Source organism: Anolis carolinensis, chromosome 5 (genome assembly GCF_035594765.1).
Source record: "Anolis carolinensis isolate JA03-04 chromosome 5, rAnoCar3.1.pri, whole genome shotgun sequence".
Taxonomy (NCBI): domain Eukaryota; kingdom Metazoa; phylum Chordata; class Lepidosauria; order Squamata; family Dactyloidae; genus Anolis; species Anolis carolinensis.
This window is the reverse complement of record NC_085845.1, coordinates 192,039,170-192,058,019: the sequence shown is the minus strand read 5'-3', so window position 1 is coordinate 192,058,019 and position 18,850 is coordinate 192,039,170. Positions and strand designations below refer to the sequence as shown.

The 18,850-nt window shown below is 39.2% G+C and overlaps 1 protein-coding gene across 3 annotated transcripts in view; it reads right to left on the bottom strand.

Moving 5' to 3' along the window:
• The window catches only part of pde3a (phosphodiesterase 3A), a 267,835-nt gene that overhangs the window by 28,372 nt on the left and 220,613 nt on the right, over positions 1-18,850 (bottom strand). For all 3 annotated transcript variants that reach the window (XM_008110368.3, XM_008110369.3, XM_016993577.2), the window contains 7 exons: positions 15,855-16,106; positions 14,642-14,796; positions 13,384-13,499; positions 9,551-9,770; positions 7,446-7,531; positions 6,871-7,040; positions 3,680-3,817 (listed from right to left, as the gene is read on the bottom strand). In XM_008110368.3, the coding sequence (XP_008108575.2) occupies positions 3,680-3,817; positions 6,871-7,040; positions 7,446-7,531; positions 9,551-9,770; positions 13,384-13,499; positions 14,642-14,796; positions 15,855-16,106 (1,137 nt within the window). The remainder of the gene's footprint in view (positions 1-3,679; positions 3,818-6,870; positions 7,041-7,445; positions 7,532-9,550; positions 9,771-13,383; positions 13,500-14,641; positions 14,797-15,854; positions 16,107-18,850) is intronic.

Here is an 18,850-nt window from a genome sequence, read left to right as displayed (position 1 = left end):
AGAAGGTTCAGGGGCCATCAAATCCAATCACTGCTCAATTGATCTCCAGCTAAAGCATCTCTTCTTGAAAATGGACAGAGAAGATCTTGCCACTTTTTGATGCAATTGGTTCCACTGCTGAACTAATTTATTGTTAAGAAGCTTCTTCTAATGATCCTTGAGAAACAAAAATAACAAAGGCCCTTCCACACACCCATATAAACCAGAATATAAAGGCAGAAAATCCCACAATATGTGCTTTGAACTGGGGCCCCTTCCACACAGCTGAATAAAATCCCACATTATCTGCTTTGAGCTGGAATATATGGCAGTGTGGATCAGATAACTGAGTTCAAAGCAGATAGCGTCATGTTTTCTGCCTTGATATTCTGAGTTATACGGTTGAGTGGAAGAACCTTTAAAAGTATTTGGAAAAGTTGTTTTGTTGGATGAAAAATGCTTGAATCCCCCAGCTGGGATGCAAAAATGGGAATTGTAATTCAAGCTTTAGGGCAGTGGTTCTCAACCTGTGGGTCCCCAGATGTTTTGGCCTTCAACTCCCAGAAATCCTAACAGCTGGTAAACTGGCTGGGATTTCTGGGAGTTGTAGGCCAAAACATCTGGGGACCCATAGGTTGAGAACCACTGCTTTATGGTTTATTAAACTGTCATGGAAAGCAAGATAAACGGTTCGGGCCCCACCTATCTTTGCGATCGCATCCCCCCCATGCCCCAATGTGGTCCCTTAGATCCTAAAGTGAGGCACTCCTCTCGATCCCCCCGCTGTCCCAAGTATGGCTGGTGGGGACGAGAGAGAGGGCCTTTTCAGTGGTCCCCCCCCCCCCGCCTCTGGAACACCCTACCCAAAGAGATAAGGTTAGCTCCATCAATAACATATTTTTGTAGGGACTTGAAAACTTGGTGGTTTTTGGAAATGACTAATCTGAACCCCAGACACTATTCTTAGCATTAGATAGAAAATTGGGGTCTAGATTAGTTTTGGAAGCGATCATCCTGTAATCCCTAGACACCTCCCTGGCCACTACATGACTTCTGTCCTGCACCTTTCCTGTTCCTTGATCTTGTTATGGTGTTTGTTTTTCAGTTCTATCTGATAGCTATGTAGTAGGCTGAAGTGGTGTAACCCTGGCCTAGGTTCCTTTGCTATCAGCCACACTTCACCCCTGGTTTATGCCTATTATATTATGTTATTTTTACCCTGGCCCATATTGCCATCTTGTTCACTTTATATATTATACCCATTGGCTCTAGAATCACTCAAGGGTGCGATTGAAATTGTTTTTATTTATTGGTTTAATTGTTTTTAAATGTTTTAAATTTTAAACATGGTTGTTAATTGTTATTATACTGCTTTTTGTATCTTGTATAATGTATATGTATTGAACATTTCATTATGTGTACACCGCTTTGAGTCCCACACGGGAGATAGAGCGGTATACAAATAAAGTTTTGTTGTTGTTTTAACACTCCTTCCTTGCTTAATTTCCTTCTGCCCAAAGTTGTGGAAAGTAATAGCTCTTTTTTTGAGCTGCCTATCTGTGTCGTGAAACACTTCTAGAGTGCTCATTTATAGTTATAATTTCTGGGAGTTTCCTCCCTAAAGGTTTTTCCTAGAATCTGACCACCTTGGTCCAAAAGACTTTCCTAGAATCCAGAAAGGGTTTCCTTGAATCTGTTCTCTGGTACACCTAAGAATCTTTGATTTCTCTTTTTTGATAGAAATAGCAGGTGAAAATTACTTGACTTTTAAAAGCACATTTAGTTTTCAAGCCTGCCCCCTCTGCTTTTTCACTATAGGGGTTATTATTAGGCAAAAAAGAAAGTGCAAATTAAGGCATTATCTGACTTCTCAGTATGGTGTAAAATGACAGAGAAGATTGAAAAGGGTTTAACTTCCCACCTTGAACTGAGATTTCATCTCCTGTCTTGCACGGATGACTGTGTCCTGCATTTTTATAGATCAGCCAGTGCTGTGTTCAACGGCTTTCCATTGTGACCACAGATGGATGCTTTTAGCTTGTTCTTTTTCATATAAACCCTTAACTGGTTTAGCATCCCTTGCAACCTACGTAAATGGCTTCTTAAATATCCTTCAAGAGGCTATGCTGACGTTGGCTTCCAAAGGCAAAGGTTCCCTCCGGGGTGGGGAAGAATGTCAGCTCTTCTTTATTCCATTCCATAAATTTCAGACTATGTAGCCCGTACAGGTAATTCAATTTGCTAATTTCTTTCTCATTCTCTCTAGTTCAAACCAGGAAAGGTAATTTAAATTGCAGAAACCCAAGACTGAATCATCTAAAGCCCTAAGACTGCAGAAGCTGGAGGAGTTTATGGACATATCCTGCAATGACATTTTTCACATCACAAAATGCAATTTCTCATTTTCTTAGCCTTAGACAAACAGAGGCACATTGCAAATATAGCCAGGTTTATTTACAGGCTTATTGGCTAATTCACCTCAAGGCTTATTACTGGAAAAAGGGAAAGAATAATAATAACAATAATTTTACATATTTAGTTCAAGTGTTTTGAATACGATTTTCCTGCTTCTTGGCAGGGGGGTTGGAATGGATGACCCGTGAAATGGATGGCCCGAAATGCTCCCATCCATTCTTAAGAAATGACTTCTGGATTTCACCCCCCCCCCCTTTAGTTTGGCAAGCAAACTCTGTTCAGGTTTTTTGAAAGTTTCGAATAGCTTTGTGTCTTTTCTAGCAATTTTGCAGATTGTGGCTATCTCCACACTTTTTAACCAAATGAATTCTACACTGTGGTTTGAAATGAGCATAGGAAAATCATAGAACTTGCACACTGGTAGAAACATAGAGGTGGGATACAGCCTACACAACAGTACACTTTTGTCATTTGGTAATTATTAATTTTCAAAGTACTAAAACATGAGTAATTCAATCTGAATACACTATACATTTGGGAAGTAATAATCTTGTCTAGTAACAATGTTGTATAGAATATAACTCATGGCTTTTCAAAGTAAAGTACAACCCCTGTATCCATGGGGGACGGGTACCTGCGGTTTCACATTTATCCATGCCCGACACATTTCTCCTCTCTATGCATTTTGTAGGTCCTCCAGTATGGCTGTATGGAATTCTTGGACTGAAAGTCCTTCATTTCAATAGGTTTCACTATTACCGGTTTTGTGTATTGACACATAGTCTTGGAATGTGTTAACTCTAGATATGGGGCCATATTGTAAACTGACAGCCAGTGGTTAAAAGGGCAGCATTTGTAATTCACTAACAAGATTTCAACCTGGTTGGTGGGATCCACACTACACAATCATGTGTCAACAAATGTCAATGAGAACTTACTGCATGCAAACATTTATTCATTTTTGTTATGTACCTTCATGCTGACTCCAAGTTCTGGTGACCCTATCATAGGATTTCCTTGAAAAGATGTTCAAAGGTTTGCCCCTGCCTTTGTCTAAGGCTGAGAGTTTGACTTGCCCAAGATTTCCATGGCTGAGCTGGGAATCTGAATATTGGGCTCCTAGACTCCCAATCCCAAATTCAAATCTCTACATCAAAATAGTTCATGCACACAAACAACCCCATGCATGAGCACAGTCTTTGTGTATTTTTCTTAAATGCAATACAAGCAATTCACCCAAGATTGTGCTATTACCCAAATCTACATAACACTCACACATTCTTACCTGGCTTAGGATCCGGCCACATTTCTTGCCTATCTTGTCTACCAAATCAAAGATTGGGAAATTCCAATTATTTAGTTGATCCATAAGAGGGTCCAAATTGTCCATAATGAGAGGCTCTGGGGCAAGAATAGGTTTTTCCTGCATCAAAAACCAACAAATATTTCTAGCATTATACAAATACTACAAAGCATTGACCAACTAACTTATAGATTGCCCATGACATTATTATTTAGCCATTGTAAACTGATTTCATTCCTGTTTCCTACTTTACTTGTGACAGATTTAAAGAGGTATAGCCAGGTATTTGAGGTGGGACGGAAGGTTTTGCAATATATGTGAGATTTGAGAAAGCTGCTTTCTCCAAGAGAACATAAACTAAATGAATTACAGCTGTAAATAAGGGATGTTTGCCAAAAAGAAAAGTGTGGCCAAAAATATCTGCCAAACTCTTAAAATTCTCCTTAGACAGGCTTTATCATTGGGCTTGAACTACTAAAACATGTTGTCCTGAACAAGAGATACCAGTCCTATAATCCCCACATCACAGAGATGCTGGTTTGTGGAGGAAACTGCAAGTAGTTCATGCAACGGAATTGTCCAAGAAAAGTCAGATGTTAATGGATGATCAATCAAGTATCATGACTTCCATGACTGCGATATAATAACTGATGGGCACAATCTGTACAAAAAAAATTGATGGGTAAGGAAAGTAGGGGGAAATCCATGAATGTGATCAAACTGGAACTGTGGAGGACATCTGGGTAAAAATAAATGGAGAAATAAATAAAAGCAATATTATGGTAGGAGTCTATTATAGGCCACCAAGTCATGATGAGATGATAGATTATGTGTATATGAAAGAAATCTCAGAAATCTCTAAGAAGCAAGAACTGGTAGTTATGGGAAACTCAGTTATCTGCTGGGTGACTAGCTCTGCTAAGCACAGAAGAATATACAAGCTACTTGCCCTCCAAATGTTTTGAATTGCAACTGTCACATTCCTGACCACGGGCTACTGGATTTGGTTTCATGGACTGGAGTTTTGGTTCAATGTTCCAGGAGAACACATGGTTTTCTGAACTAGTGTGACTCAAAATGGTGGTCCATTGGCTGCTGGTTTGCAGCTAGTATCCAGGAAAGAATGAGTTGTAGGCAATGAGCAATATGATATTTGAGCAAACCTTGAAACTCTGCTGAGTTAAAAGTGAAGGACAGCAAGCAACATTAGGCTAGGGAGAATTAATATTCCCTTGCTTCCTCCCACTTCGCAAATGCAGTTGGTGGGGATGTGGGAGAGAGCCTTCTCTGTGGTAGCTCCCCAGCTCTGGAATTCCCTCCCCAGGGAGATTAGATTAGCTCCGACTCTCTCTACCTTCCAGAAGCAGTTAAAAACATGGCTGTTTTGTTGTGCATTCGATTAGACAAGCCCACTAAAGCCTAGCCCATATCCATATTGAAAATCGCCCTGTCATTTTATAGTTTGTTTTTCATTCCAGATTTATCTCCCTACCTTCCTTGTCCATTGGATGTATGTTCTATTTTGACATAGACACTTTCTCAGTTTGACTGTTGTCCATATTGTTGTCCTATATTGGACTTTTAATGACTTGAATGATTGTTTTAAATTTTTTGTTTTAATTATGCTTTATTTAAATTATGCTTTGTTTAATCAGTTTTTAATGTGATGCTTGTCTTAACTGTTAATTTTATGATGTTATACGATGTGCTCGGCTTGGCCTTGTGTGAGCTGCTCCAAGTCCCTGTTGGGGAGCTGGAGGAGGCATATAAAAATAAAGTTGTTGTTGTTGTTGTTGTTGTTGTTGTTATAAAAATTTGCTTTGGATTTTGTGCTCTAAATTTAATGATTAGTCCCACTTGGTAGTAAGCCCAGCAAATTAATGGGAACTCTGTAAATCAAAACTTCTGTTAAGTGCTATTGATTCAGTGGATGTGATCTAGATGGGCCACATAACTGGATTTAGACCAGTTTATCTGTAAAGCTGTGTAATTCAGAAAAAGCAAATGGCTATTTATATAACTTTTAGTTAAATTGAGTTCGGTTTAGTCAAATTACTTTTAGGTAAATTGAGTTCTGATTAGTCAAGTACAATGAGGCATGGGATGAGGAAGAGAAATAGCATAATGACAATGATAACCAAAACAAGATGCTGTTGAACCTGCCACAAAGTTTATAGTACCAAGTGATGTTGTTTGGGATTTCTTCACTTTGATCAGTTAACATTGGGCCTTTCTAGACAGGCCCTATATCCCAGGATCTGATCCCAGGTTTTCTGTTTATCCCAGATTATCTGGTAGTGCAGACTCATATAATCCAGTTTAAAGTAGAAAACCTGGGATCAGATCCTGGGATATAGGGCCTGTCTGGAAGGGCCCAATGTGAAACCAGTAGATACGTTTAATTCTTCCTGGACTATACTTTATATTTTGGGTGGGGACTAGGTGGGTACTTTTGCAAATCATGGAGTTGCACAGAATATCTACTCTGACCTTACAAATCAAACAAAAACCTTGCAAAAGAACCATCAAGAAAGTTCCAGGGTCAACACAGTTTTCCAGGTGGTTTCAACCATTAGTTTTTCTACCTCAGAACTATATACTCTAAAGGCGGAAACCATTTGGGATTAAGTGGGGACTGATGTCCTCCTTCTCCCTGAAATCCCCTCAAACTGGCTAGGTGACAGTCCCTGATCAACAGTCCCTGATGTTATTGAGTCTGAATAAAATTCTGGGGGAAAATGTTTCTCCTCGACACTTGAGCTAGGAATGAGGCTTCACTGCTGTTTCACCTTTCCCATGAGAAGGAAGAAGAGAGGTACCCAGACAGCTCTGTGAAATGCCAGGTAACAATGTGAAATATCCTCCCTACTTAACAAAAAAAATCTTCTTATGTGGTTGTCAGGGAGGAGGATTTGGACCTTCCATAGGCTGGATCAGTTCTTTGGACCAATCTGCCTCTTTCTTCTGATAATTGGTAGTAACTATTTTTCTTCTCTGTTTAAATATTCCCTTAACTGGAGATGTCATGAAGTCACTTTTCACCTATGAAATATGTAATTTACTAATTAATTGTAATATTTTAAAAAAGGAAATGATGTTAATACACACTCTAGTCTTTCTCAAATTTTCAGGTACAGATGAGACACAGTTACATTGAAGAGTGAATGAAGTACCTCAGATGGTAGCAGGGGATGCAATATGATTGTCTCTGGAGTATATGTCCTGCAGTTAGAGTCCATCTGTGCCTGCTCCTTGGAGCAATCTGTCTCATCGTCATTTTGCACAATATCACTGCTGTCACTGTTGTTTGTTTCATAGTCAGAGGTGGCTTGGGCTGGATCATCTGAAACGGAGGCCAGTTAATGCTGTTACCATTGAGCTGATGACAAAACCAACTGCACCAAACAGTCAAGAACTGGATCTTGTGTTACTCTGCAGCCTGTTAGATTTTGAATCTATCCAACATAAACACACATATGGATTAAGTTCCTAAGAGGAAACAGAGAAGTCACATAACAAATCACACATGCTCCTGGTCATAATAGATAATGTTATGGCTTGCAAATTGGTAAATATTTTATAATTCTATGTATCACACAACATGTTTTAGTTCATATATTTTAATTATGTCCTGTTTGTATGAGCTCCCAGTGACGCAGTGGGTTAAACTATTGAGCTGCTGAACTTGCTGACTACTTTTGCAAAGCAGCTAACATTTTATCCTCACAAACAGGATGTTTCCGCTTACCTGTTCTGTTCAAGGTATGTGCTGTTCCATCACTTCTGTCTAATGTTCCCTCCCCAGGCTCTATTTGGTTGTATGGCCTGCCACAGCTGAAAAACAGCACAAATGAAAGAAATATTGTAAAATATGAAAAAGTGGATACAATATATAATTAACCTTGCTACTGTCACCATTTGTTTATCCATTCCACCATCCATTTATCTGTATACAGCAATTAGCTGTCCAAACACTTTTTAAAAAACACTCAGAAAAAAGAGATCTTTCTAAATAATTGCTTTCATGAGATAGCACATCCCCAGAGAGCTGGAAATGTTTTTTGATAATTTCTGGTTGCATTTTGGTGACAAAGAATGTGAGAGGATTGGGGGCAGTTCAGGCTATATTGGGGCAACCTCCCTTTCTACTGATCTTTTGGAGATGGTCTTTTGTGGGGTCTGGGATGTTGTGTGCAGGTTTGATGTTGTGTGTGGTCTACAGCCTGCACTTTTACCATCTTTGGCTTGATCTTGATGTATAGAATTATTGGAAGTGTTGAATGTGATTGTGCAATTATTTTCCTGATGTTGCTGCAGCCCATTTAGAATATGGTTTGTGCATAAGAAAGTGGTGTACAAGTAATTTGATGACAATGATCTTTTAAATGAGTGAAGTTAATTTAAAAACTCAGTGTTCTTACAAGGTGTTTACAACTAATCAACTGACACTGATGAGATGACATAATTGATCAGAACTTCTCACACACCCTTTTAAAAAAAAGACTTTTGCATACTGTAAATATTTAACCAAATGTTAGACTTTTAACACACATAACTGGATTGTAATCAACATGATATATATCACTTTTACTGGAAAATTGCATAAATATCTGGAACTGTACTGATAGAATCCATTAGACATATTTCATTTCAACAGAAGTCATTTGGGAGAAATTCATTCAAGATGTGAACTGTCAAAGAGCGCTCTGAACAATGCTGAATGCTTGAAATATTACATGATTATTCTGGAAATCCCTAACACAGAGGTTGTATGCCATATCCTTGTTTTTCTGCTTCTGCTAAATATCCTTTACATTATCACAACCTTGTGGTGCTTTAAAATTATTTATGGGTTTTTAATAAATTGTAAATCTTTGCTTAATTGTTTCTTATGGGTTGAATAATTAACATTTGTATAATACATTATATTTATAATTTTACTGCTGTTTTGGCATGTAGTAAGATTCTCATAACCATGGAATACATATCCGGTTTTACTTGCCCACACCTGGAGAAAAATGGTCTCTCTCGGAATTTGCTACGTCTCCCAAGTGATTCTAAGGTATGCTTCCTTGGAAATTACTATAGAGTCTCACTGGAAGGTCTAGCAAAAAGGACACCTCTCTAGGGATTTCTAGATCCTCCAGCACAATTCTATAGTATGCTGGGACCAGATGTCAGATAATTCAATAGTGATTGGTCATATGCATGGTTTCAGGTAACTGCAGTCTGACCGGGAATGTATGCCCTGCAGATATGGGGGCCTTACTGTAATTTTAATCTGTACTGTTCTTAATAAATTGTAAACCACATTCCCATTTGGTGTGTAAGCCTGGATATAAATGAATAACATCATCATCATCATCATCAGAATACGTTCATTTTGGCTGTATACTGTAGCAACTCAAAGTGACACCATGTTCCTTTTGGTTGCCATATTTCCCTATATATGGTTGAATACAGATGGGTAGATGTGGCCCGTGGTTGGGTGTGCATGCGTGTGTGTACATGAAAATTGGCCTCACCTTGAAATGTCATTTTTTGTTAAGGATGCCAAGATTGAAAAGCATGTGCCATTCACTCAATATATTTATGCCTTGCTTTCCCCAATGAGTGATGTCCATGGTTCTCCTTTCTCACCACAGACCATCAAAATATATTTCATAAACTTAGTGATTTCCCAAGTCCCAGTCCAATACTTTAATCTCTATGTCATGTTAGCGCTGACAGTGGAAACTTTGACATCGAAGCAGAATTCTCTCTATGGAAATGTGTTTTATATCTTTTTATCATGAAGAAATGCACATGCTATGACAGAAGCAGCTGCTGTAGTGAACCAAGCTGGCATCTTACCTGCTGCAGATGACAGGGGAGGGGAGGACAGGCTCTGCTATGGCAGGTGCGCTCTGAGTGCAGCCTAAGACCTTGTGGGGCTTGAGGGTCTGCTTAGAGGCAGTGACGGTTGATTCTGGGAATTGTTCGTTGGAGGTCTTGCTGGTGGGACTGTGGGCTGGAGTACCATGGATGGGTGAATGGCTTGGGGAAGTGAGAGGTGAAATATTTGGTGGGATGCCTATGAGGAGAAAAAGAAAGAACTATATGTTCAAGTCAAGCTGACTACTGAATCACAGAGCTGGAAGGCAACATAGAGACTATCCAGTCTAGGGGTGGATGTTGTATGGCTATATGCCATATGGTGGATTGCAATTCTCATTAGCCATACTCAGTTGCAGTCTAATAACATCTAAAGGACCATAAGTGATCCACTTTGGATTTAGCATTTATTTATTTACCATATTTATATCCCGCCTATCTCTATCCCGAAGGGGACTCAAGGCGGCTTACATATAGCAATAATTAAGTGCCTTAAACACATACAGAACATTGAGCTTGAAATAAATTGAATTAAAATTAATACACATTAAACATTTAAAATTACATTCAGCATTAAAATCACGTCATCCCAAAATCATAGTCTAAGGCGGTTTCATCATCATACTATGCCCCATTACTTCAGCAATGGCAAAGAGCAGCCCTCAGACTGCATGTGGCCCCCAGTGCTTTTCTTTCAGAATTATAGATTTATATCAAGCCTGCAAAATCCCTGAAACCACCCTTTTCCTGACATCTCACCTCCAGCCCTGAAAAATAAACTGCCTCTCTTCTGCTTAGCCTGCACTAGTGTTGACTTAGCTCTTTAAAAGGATGTGGCCCTTCCCTGTTCTGTTTCTCATTAAGCAATAAAAACAAACACTTGTTTCTGAAAGCCACAATGAAGGTTTGGTCACTTCTGGGTCTGGTTTGTGTTTCCCTCCAGTTTTATGGAGTCTGTGGAAACAGTGGAAAATCCCAAGAGCTGAAAGTAGGCTCATTGACCTGGTGCAGTTGCCCAGCCCTATACTATCTAATATAGATTATGCAATACCTTGTGTAGCATCCCCTAACAGGTAGCTACTCAGTCTCTGTTTTTATAATTAAAAGGAAGAACTCATCTTCTCCCAAGATAGTCTGAAGCAAACTGCTCAAAAGATCCCTCAATTCAAACAATTCCTTTAATATTTACTCACAGTCTACTTGACTGCACTCTTGGCCCTCCACATTTTCAGGCTTGATATTTGTGGATTTGTTTAATTGTGGATTTTATTAAAATGTTCTCCCTAGTAATCTTAAGGTCCTCCAGAGAGATTCTATACTCAGCTTCCAGCAGAAGTTGACCATAGAAATGTACTGAAGGACCTAGAAATTTCTAAAGAGGTTTTCTCTAGGTAAAACAAAAATATTTTTAAATGTTATTTATTGAGAGTTATATAATACCAATAGACAACAAACATGATAATAATAGTCATTTTTATTTACTTTCACAGGAGTCCTGTGACGCCTAGAAAATGTGGAGGGCTGACTGCAATTTCTACCGGTAATTCTTCCAGATAAACTGGAGTGCCATTTAAACTGATTAGCAAAACCAGTCACAGATTCAGTTGTACTTCCACTTGCACTCACTCACTCCTTAACTATCTTTATTTGCAGTCAAAATTCTCATATTAAGAGATAAATGTGATAAGAAAAAGCATACAATAAAATACCTGCATATCAAAGTATGTACAAGGGCTATCCACAAAGTAGATTACATTTTGGAATTAAAAATGAACAAAGTATAGGAGAAAACATTTACCATATGCAGTTGAAAGCCACATCCAAATACCACATCTCACATAGTTGCCATTCAAATCTAGGCACTTACCGTAGCGATGAATGAGCTTTGCAAATCCTTCCCCACTAAATTCTGCCACTTGCATCCTCAACCACTTGTTTCCAACAATGGGGACGTGGATGGCAATGCAGTGTTTTGGCGATGCTGCGCAGCTGCGGAAAGAGCTGACCAGCTGGTTGAGGATGCAAGCGGCAGAATTTAGTGGGGAAGGATTTGCAAAGCTCCTTCATCGCTATGGTAAGTGCCTAGATTTGAATGGCGACTACATGAGATGTATTTCAGTGTGGCTTTCAACTGCATATGGTAAATGTTTTCTCCTATACTTTGTTCATTTTTAATTCCAAAACGGATTTTTTGTGGATAACCCTCATATAATTAATACATTTGTTAAAAATAGTTGTCACATTAAATATATTTAGCTTCCTACCAGGATGTTTACATTGAAGATGAATTTGTGATTGACCAATCCCTTAGGAAACAGGATAGAGCACATGCTTTAAATGCAAAAGGTCCCCAGGTTCACTCCCCAGCATCTCCAAATAAAAAGGAGCAGATTGTAGTTGATGGGAAAAACCTTCCCTGAAACACCAAGATTGGAAAATTACAACACCCAGAATCCCACAGGGAGCTTGTATAATGGCTGGGTTGACTGGGGTATTTTTGATAATCCAGAAATCCTGGGACTACTGAGGGGTCAGTTCGCAATTCGCATCTTAGGGTCCCGTGGGCCTGGAGAAGCAAAGAGGGAATCCACATCCTCCCCAAATCCCCCCTAAAATGTTTAACCTAAAAGAAATACTTCCCATTAGACTTTTCGGCATAGTCTTTGGAAGGTACCAATGTAGCTTGGCAGGGGAGGGGGGGGGGCGCAAATTACAACCCCTCCGTCTCTTTACACTACATTGATACATTACAAAAACCATGCTGAAGGGCCTAATGGCAGCCCATTAAGTATTTCTTTTGTTTTTAAGATTTTTTGGGGGGGATTTGGGTAGTGCCAATTGTAACGCAGTTGTTACTATGTTGCAATGGGGACAACTCACAGGGAAGCTTGCTTCTTTTGGGCGCCCGTGGAAACAGCAACATGAGAGAGAATGGGTTACTTTAACCCATTTTCTCCCATGACAAATTGCTGTCTGGAAGTGACCTCATTTGGAACAAAACAACACTGTCCTATAGTAGGGACATCTGGATTCATATTGTCTGTTCCCACTGGCATTGGCTTCCACTGCCATAGGCAGAGGGCCTTCTTGGTTCTACTATACAAAATCCTTTTAACTTTCAGTGCCAGGAATTGTGTTTGGAAACATTTGTATGTTAAGTACATATTTGATCACTGGCTTCTCTCTTTACAACAATGGATTCAAAGGCTATACACCCCACCCATTAGATATTTGAAGGCAATACTTCCATTTCCCCCTTGGGAACATACATTCTACTTCAAAGTTGAATAATTTGGAAAACGTTCATGCAATTTTTTTTTCGTGACAGGAGCAACCGGAGTTGCTTCTAGAGTGAGAGAATTGGCCGTCTGCAAGGAAGTTGCCCAGAGGACACCCGGATGTTTTACCATCCTTGTGGGAGGCTTCTCTCATGTCCCCGGATGGAGCTGGAGCTGAAAGAGGGAGCTCATCCACGCTCTCCCCGGGTGGGATTTGAACCTGGCAGCCTTCAGGTCAGCAATCCAACCTTCAAGTCACAAGGCTTTTATCCCCTAGGCCATTGGAGGCTCCAGTTCATGCAATAAGATGCCATTTAGATCAGGTTTGGGGACAAAATCAGATGGCTGAAGATAGTAGATTTTCCCTCTTTTTCTGATAACCCAAACCACTCAGGACAAAGATTCCAGACACCCCTCTCAAAAAATTAATTAGAGGGACAGACCAAAAGATTGCCTCCAAATCGTCTACAACTTATGTGCCAATTTAAATTTGTTTGAAGTCACGGCATGTCAATGCAGCCAAGAATGGATCACCTTGTCGGCTGGGCCTTTTGGAGTTCAGATGGTTGGCAGCGGACATTGCATAGGAGGCAGAAAACGACCTGCTTTTGGTGATCGACATCAGGAGGGGATTGTTCCAAGAATCGGAGCTGTGGAAACAAAGCAAACATTGAGACAACTGCCCTTTCTGCTTGACTGGATGAAGTGCTAGGACAAAGAGGGATGCTCACAGGCCACAGAAAACAAAAGCCTGCTGGGTTAGCCAAACATTCACCATCACCAATGAGATAGCCATGGAATGCCCAGAAACAGGGTGCAATGGCAACAGCCCTGACCCACTGTTTCTCAGCAAATGGTATTCATAGGCATACCGTCTTAGCACCTAGAACCCTTTCACACTACACAATTAAAACACTATATATCACTTTAGCATAACTGCTATGTCAGCATCCTTTGGAATCTTGGGATATGCTCTAGTGGCATCAATCATCTCAGCATTTTTCTTACACAGATTGAAAGAACAGGGCTACCCTTGGCTCAAAGAACTGTGTCTCTATTAAGAACTTGATTTGGTTTTTAATCCTTTATTAGAGCAATATCTGAGTTGCTTATTTTAGGCCCTGCTTCCAACTGGTTTCTGCTTTCTTCCCAAATCCCTTCATGTCTCTCTAGGTTCTCTAAAGGGTCTCTTTCCTGACTCTTCAAAAATCATTTTTGAGAATATTAGCATTTGTTACCAAATCATTCACCATGTTTGAATCCCATCTAAAACATTCAGAGGATGAAACATTACATTTTTCATATACAACTCACATGATACTCCATCCAGCATTTTAAGAGCCACTGCTGGCTGGGGATTGTCAAAATTGCAATTTCAAAAAGTAACATTTTGAAATGGTAAAAATCTTTAATCTTTGCATATTGTTTTAAAGAAGGGTGAATCATTCACAAATCATGGTTCACCCCTTTTCCTACTAAATACAGGATGTTCATACCTACAAGATAAATTGTTTTTGTATTGGTGGTGAAATCCCAAATAAGGACAAGATATTAGCTCCCTAGTGTTTTGTTAATAAAGGGGTGAGGTGAGAGTGTCACCATTACTACATTACTGGGTTTCAAATCTATAGCAGTGGGGTGAGGCTAACTATGGGTTTGGTAGGTCCAGTGTATCCCATATATTAATTCTCAGAAAGTTGCTCATTCCCACTTCTAGATTTCTTTGTTACTAGAAAGAACCAAAGAGCATCTCCTCATGCTAAAAAGGAACACCCCTAAACAATTTTCCCACCTGGATGATGACGTATCATGAAGTTTGATGCTAGCACTACGGTCTCTTCTCACTGGGGCTGGCTCCAAAGTGGGTAAACCAGTAGCAGATGTGGTTGTTGTCCAAGTAGATGACACTCGGCGTAGAAGACCTGGTGGCAGATTTTTCCGGATGCGCTAGATGGAAAATTATTAGAATATTATCTAATATTTCACTTAAGGTTTCAAAACATTATTGGCATTCAATGTTAGACTACTTTGCAAACAGGGAGAAAATAATAATTTTACATTGAGAATTCTGTTGATTTCTTTTTGTGGCTTGAGTCACTTTTGCATAAAATCTTTTTACTGGAAACCGCTGAAGTGTACATCTGAGTGAAAAAGGAAACATTGGCTCTTTCTTACTCAAATGTCATTGGCATATTTTCCACCTGTCCACAAATGAACAGGGGCACCTCTCAGGTGACTTTGAGGCACTTCTAGGAAAATACAAATTAAGATTTAATTTATATGCAATTAACTTGGTCCAGTAAACCATGATTTATCAGGTTGGAACTACTACATCTTCATATAGCCAAGGAAAGAGCTTTGTTCTATCTGCCTCTTGCTTGTGCCTATACTCTTTATTTCCTTAAAAGTACCCATTCTGATGCAGACGGTCTGACACCATAAATCACAGTTGTCCACATCTGACCTCTTAAATTATAGTTTAAGAGCTTTTAACAAACAAAACAAACAAAACCATTTAAATACCATAGGTACACAGTTTCAGCTGAATAAATAATAAATTATTGGAACAGAGCATTATCCCTAAATAGGGACTATTTGGTAGTTGAAGTTTGTTGTGGTCCCCACCCCATTGTAGAATCTTCCTGGATTTAAAATGGTCTTTTTATAATCATGTCATTAGTTCTGGCCATCATATTTGTACATATTTATTAGGGGGAAATACTCCATAAGAGGCAAAAAAGTAGGATCTTTTGCATTTTATCAACTTAGAAATAAATAAAATAGTCGAATGAGTGTATTTACTCAATGAAATTTGTCTACAAGTGACATTTAAGGTACACTCAGCAATGTAGATGGCACTAAATTATGAATGTCTTCTGCATTCCTTACACGATTCCTAAGTTCAAGAGGGAGGAATCATATAGGAGTAGGATAGGTGGATCTCTATGACAATCCAGGAACCAAATGGTGCTGGGGTGTAGCCATGCTGATGAAGAGACACTTACCTTTAGCTTCTCTCCCTTTTCTGAGCATTCCTCTGAGTCGGAGCAGCTATAGTTCTCACTGAAGGATGCCAGTGGGTTCACCCTTGGCTTATGAATAGCTTGGAAAGTTAATTGTGTGTTAAGCAGGTTGCTCACTGCTCTCAAAGAGGTGCAGACATTGGGTGGTAAGGAAGGATCTGCCAGAAGATCTGTAATGAGTCCATGTGCCTCTCCCATGACAGCAATATCCACTGTAATACTGGTGCCTGAAGACTGGAATGAGAGATATAGAGAAATATTAGTCCAAAGGTAGGTAGTAACCATGGTAAGAGATTTGTGTTCTTTGATGCATATACAGTTTGACAACCATATCTGTTAGACCAGTGCACATGGTTTCACTTACCTGTATCTGATGAAATATATCTTCTGTAGGTATTGCCTATGTTCTCCAGCATTGTTCTATGGCAGGCTTGCACAACCTGTGGCCCTCCAGATGTTTCGGCTTCCAACTCCCTGAAGCTCTAACCAGCTTGTCCAATGGCCAAGAATTCTGGGATCTGATGTTCAAAACATCTGGAGGATCGCAAGTTGTACTGGCCCCTTCTACAGTATTTTTCTGCTGGAAGTTGAACATAGAGTAATTCTGAAGGATCTCATGATGCGTAGGGAGGTGTCCTCTTTAGGCATTTCCCATGTTCTCCAGCATTATGGTAGATTTAACTGTTCATTTGTTCAATAGAATCTAGTGCTATCTGTAATTTTGCTAACCACAATGGATATGGGTGTACTGTACTCAGTTTTAACTTTGTCGGCAAACAATGTCAGAAAATTTCTCTCTCTCTCTCTCTCTCTCTCTCTCTCTCTCTCTCTCTCTCTCACACACACACACACACACACACACAGAGTTTTACAGATCAAAGCCAATAAAGTACAATATGGATCAAAGCCAATATACAACTCTCAATATTTTCCTCATTTACTAATTAAATAATAAAAATGTCATGTTAGTGCAGTTAACAGGATCTACAGTGCTATACAGCGGGGCTATGGAAAAACAGAAATTACATGTTCATCCATCTTATTAATGTTTTCTTTCTGGTACACACATATAAAGTGTGTATGTTTCTGGTACAAACACACCCAAGGAAGTTCAGGGTTATGAAGATGTGCAGGTCGTATCCCTTTATCATCACTTTCAATATTATGCTCACCAAAACTTGGATGGGAAGTTTATTTGGTTTTCAGTAGAATCCACATGTACCTCATTCCATTACTTTCCACAATTTTATTTTTTTACGTCCCACAATGAAATTGTTCATAATTATTTTAGGGAAAAGTGTGCACAGAAATGTATATATTGGGGAGGGAGGTGTTCATTGGAATGCCATCTATACCTATATAACTATATCTAATAAGTGAATGTATGTTGTATCTATGGGTGGTTCCAGACAGCCCTTTAACCCTGTGTGCTTTTCCGGGGGGAGGAGTCCACATGCATGGATTGCATTAAGGATAATTTTTCTCTAGTTGTCTGATTTACCATATTCAGAAGAAACAAGCCAACGGTACATAGCTAAAATTTCTTATTAAAATTCATTATTGGAAAGTTGTGGTTCTCCTGCTCATGAAATGGACTGACATTTTATTTAGACAGTGACTAAAATGCAATTTCACCAAGTGGGTTCATGTCACCCTTCACCATTTTTCCATTAATGCACAGGGCTATGCACAGAGGTTGTTTCTACAGTCCCAGTGAATGAAATGGTACATTGAAACTCTGATGAATAGTTATATAACATCCAATAATGCGCACCTTCATATCTGGCATCCTCTTGATTGGTTCTAACTAGACTATACCAGTTGAATCAATTGTTGACAGGTGAATCACATAGATAAATCCAATTGATTCAATCTTTCAATTCTAATAAGGGAAAATAGGCCCATGCAAAACATCACTTACACAACAAAATATATCTGTACAAGAGCACAAAAGTATAAGCATACACTTGAGAAACTTCCACTGATATGTATGTCAACAGCAGCATTCTAACGATTGACTTAAGAATTTATTATTCCATTTCAATGTAATAACTGACTGTCTGTGGAAAATATAACATACTGTTAAGTGACTACATACTGTCCACACTACTGAGCTTCACAACAGCCACACAGCTAAAATATTAATAAAAAAGATGAAAAGATGGGCTATAGGATATTGGCATGCAAGGTGCAAACTGAAGAACAGGCAGGTAGCTGTGCCTGGATTGTCTTTGGTCCTTACAGAATAACAGGCCAACAATAAGTCATGATTTGATATAGTTTCCAAGTCACATCATGAACTCCCTGGCCAAGAGTCTTAAAATTAAAAGTAAACACAGCTCCCTTCTCTTTTCTCTCTCTCCTCTCCTCTGCCCTTTTAATTTCCAAAAGGCCTTGAGCAGCATATGCCACAGTTTCTCTGGAAATAGCGGGTCATTTTAGACCCTACAGTTAAGTCTCAGTAGGGATTTGAAACCAAAGGGTTTAGATAATGTGTTTAACACACAGTTTTTGGACACCATTTCCTAAAAGGAATAACAAGGGTTCTTCTGCAAAACAAAGGTTGTTAGCTTCTTCTTTAAGGTTCCTCTAAGGATGACCTCCAGTTTTACTCCTCTTACTAAGAGTTTAAAACTGGTCCATTTATCTTTCCAGAAGCCCTACATGGTTTGTGAGAACAGAGATACTGAAAAGCCAAACACGTTGAAGATGTCTCTTTCCATCTCCAAGTATGGTGAATGCCCCCTAGCCTAGCAAAGATTTTCTAAAGTGAGATTTTGGAGTCGGATACAGTAGAGTCTCATTTATCCAACGTAAACGGGCCAGCAGAACATTGGATAAGCGAATATGTTGGATAATAAGGAGAGATTAAGGAGAAGCCTATTAAACACCAAATTAGGTTATGATTTTACAAATTAATCACCATAACATCATGTTATACAACAAATTTGACAGAAAAAGTAGTTCAATACGCAGTA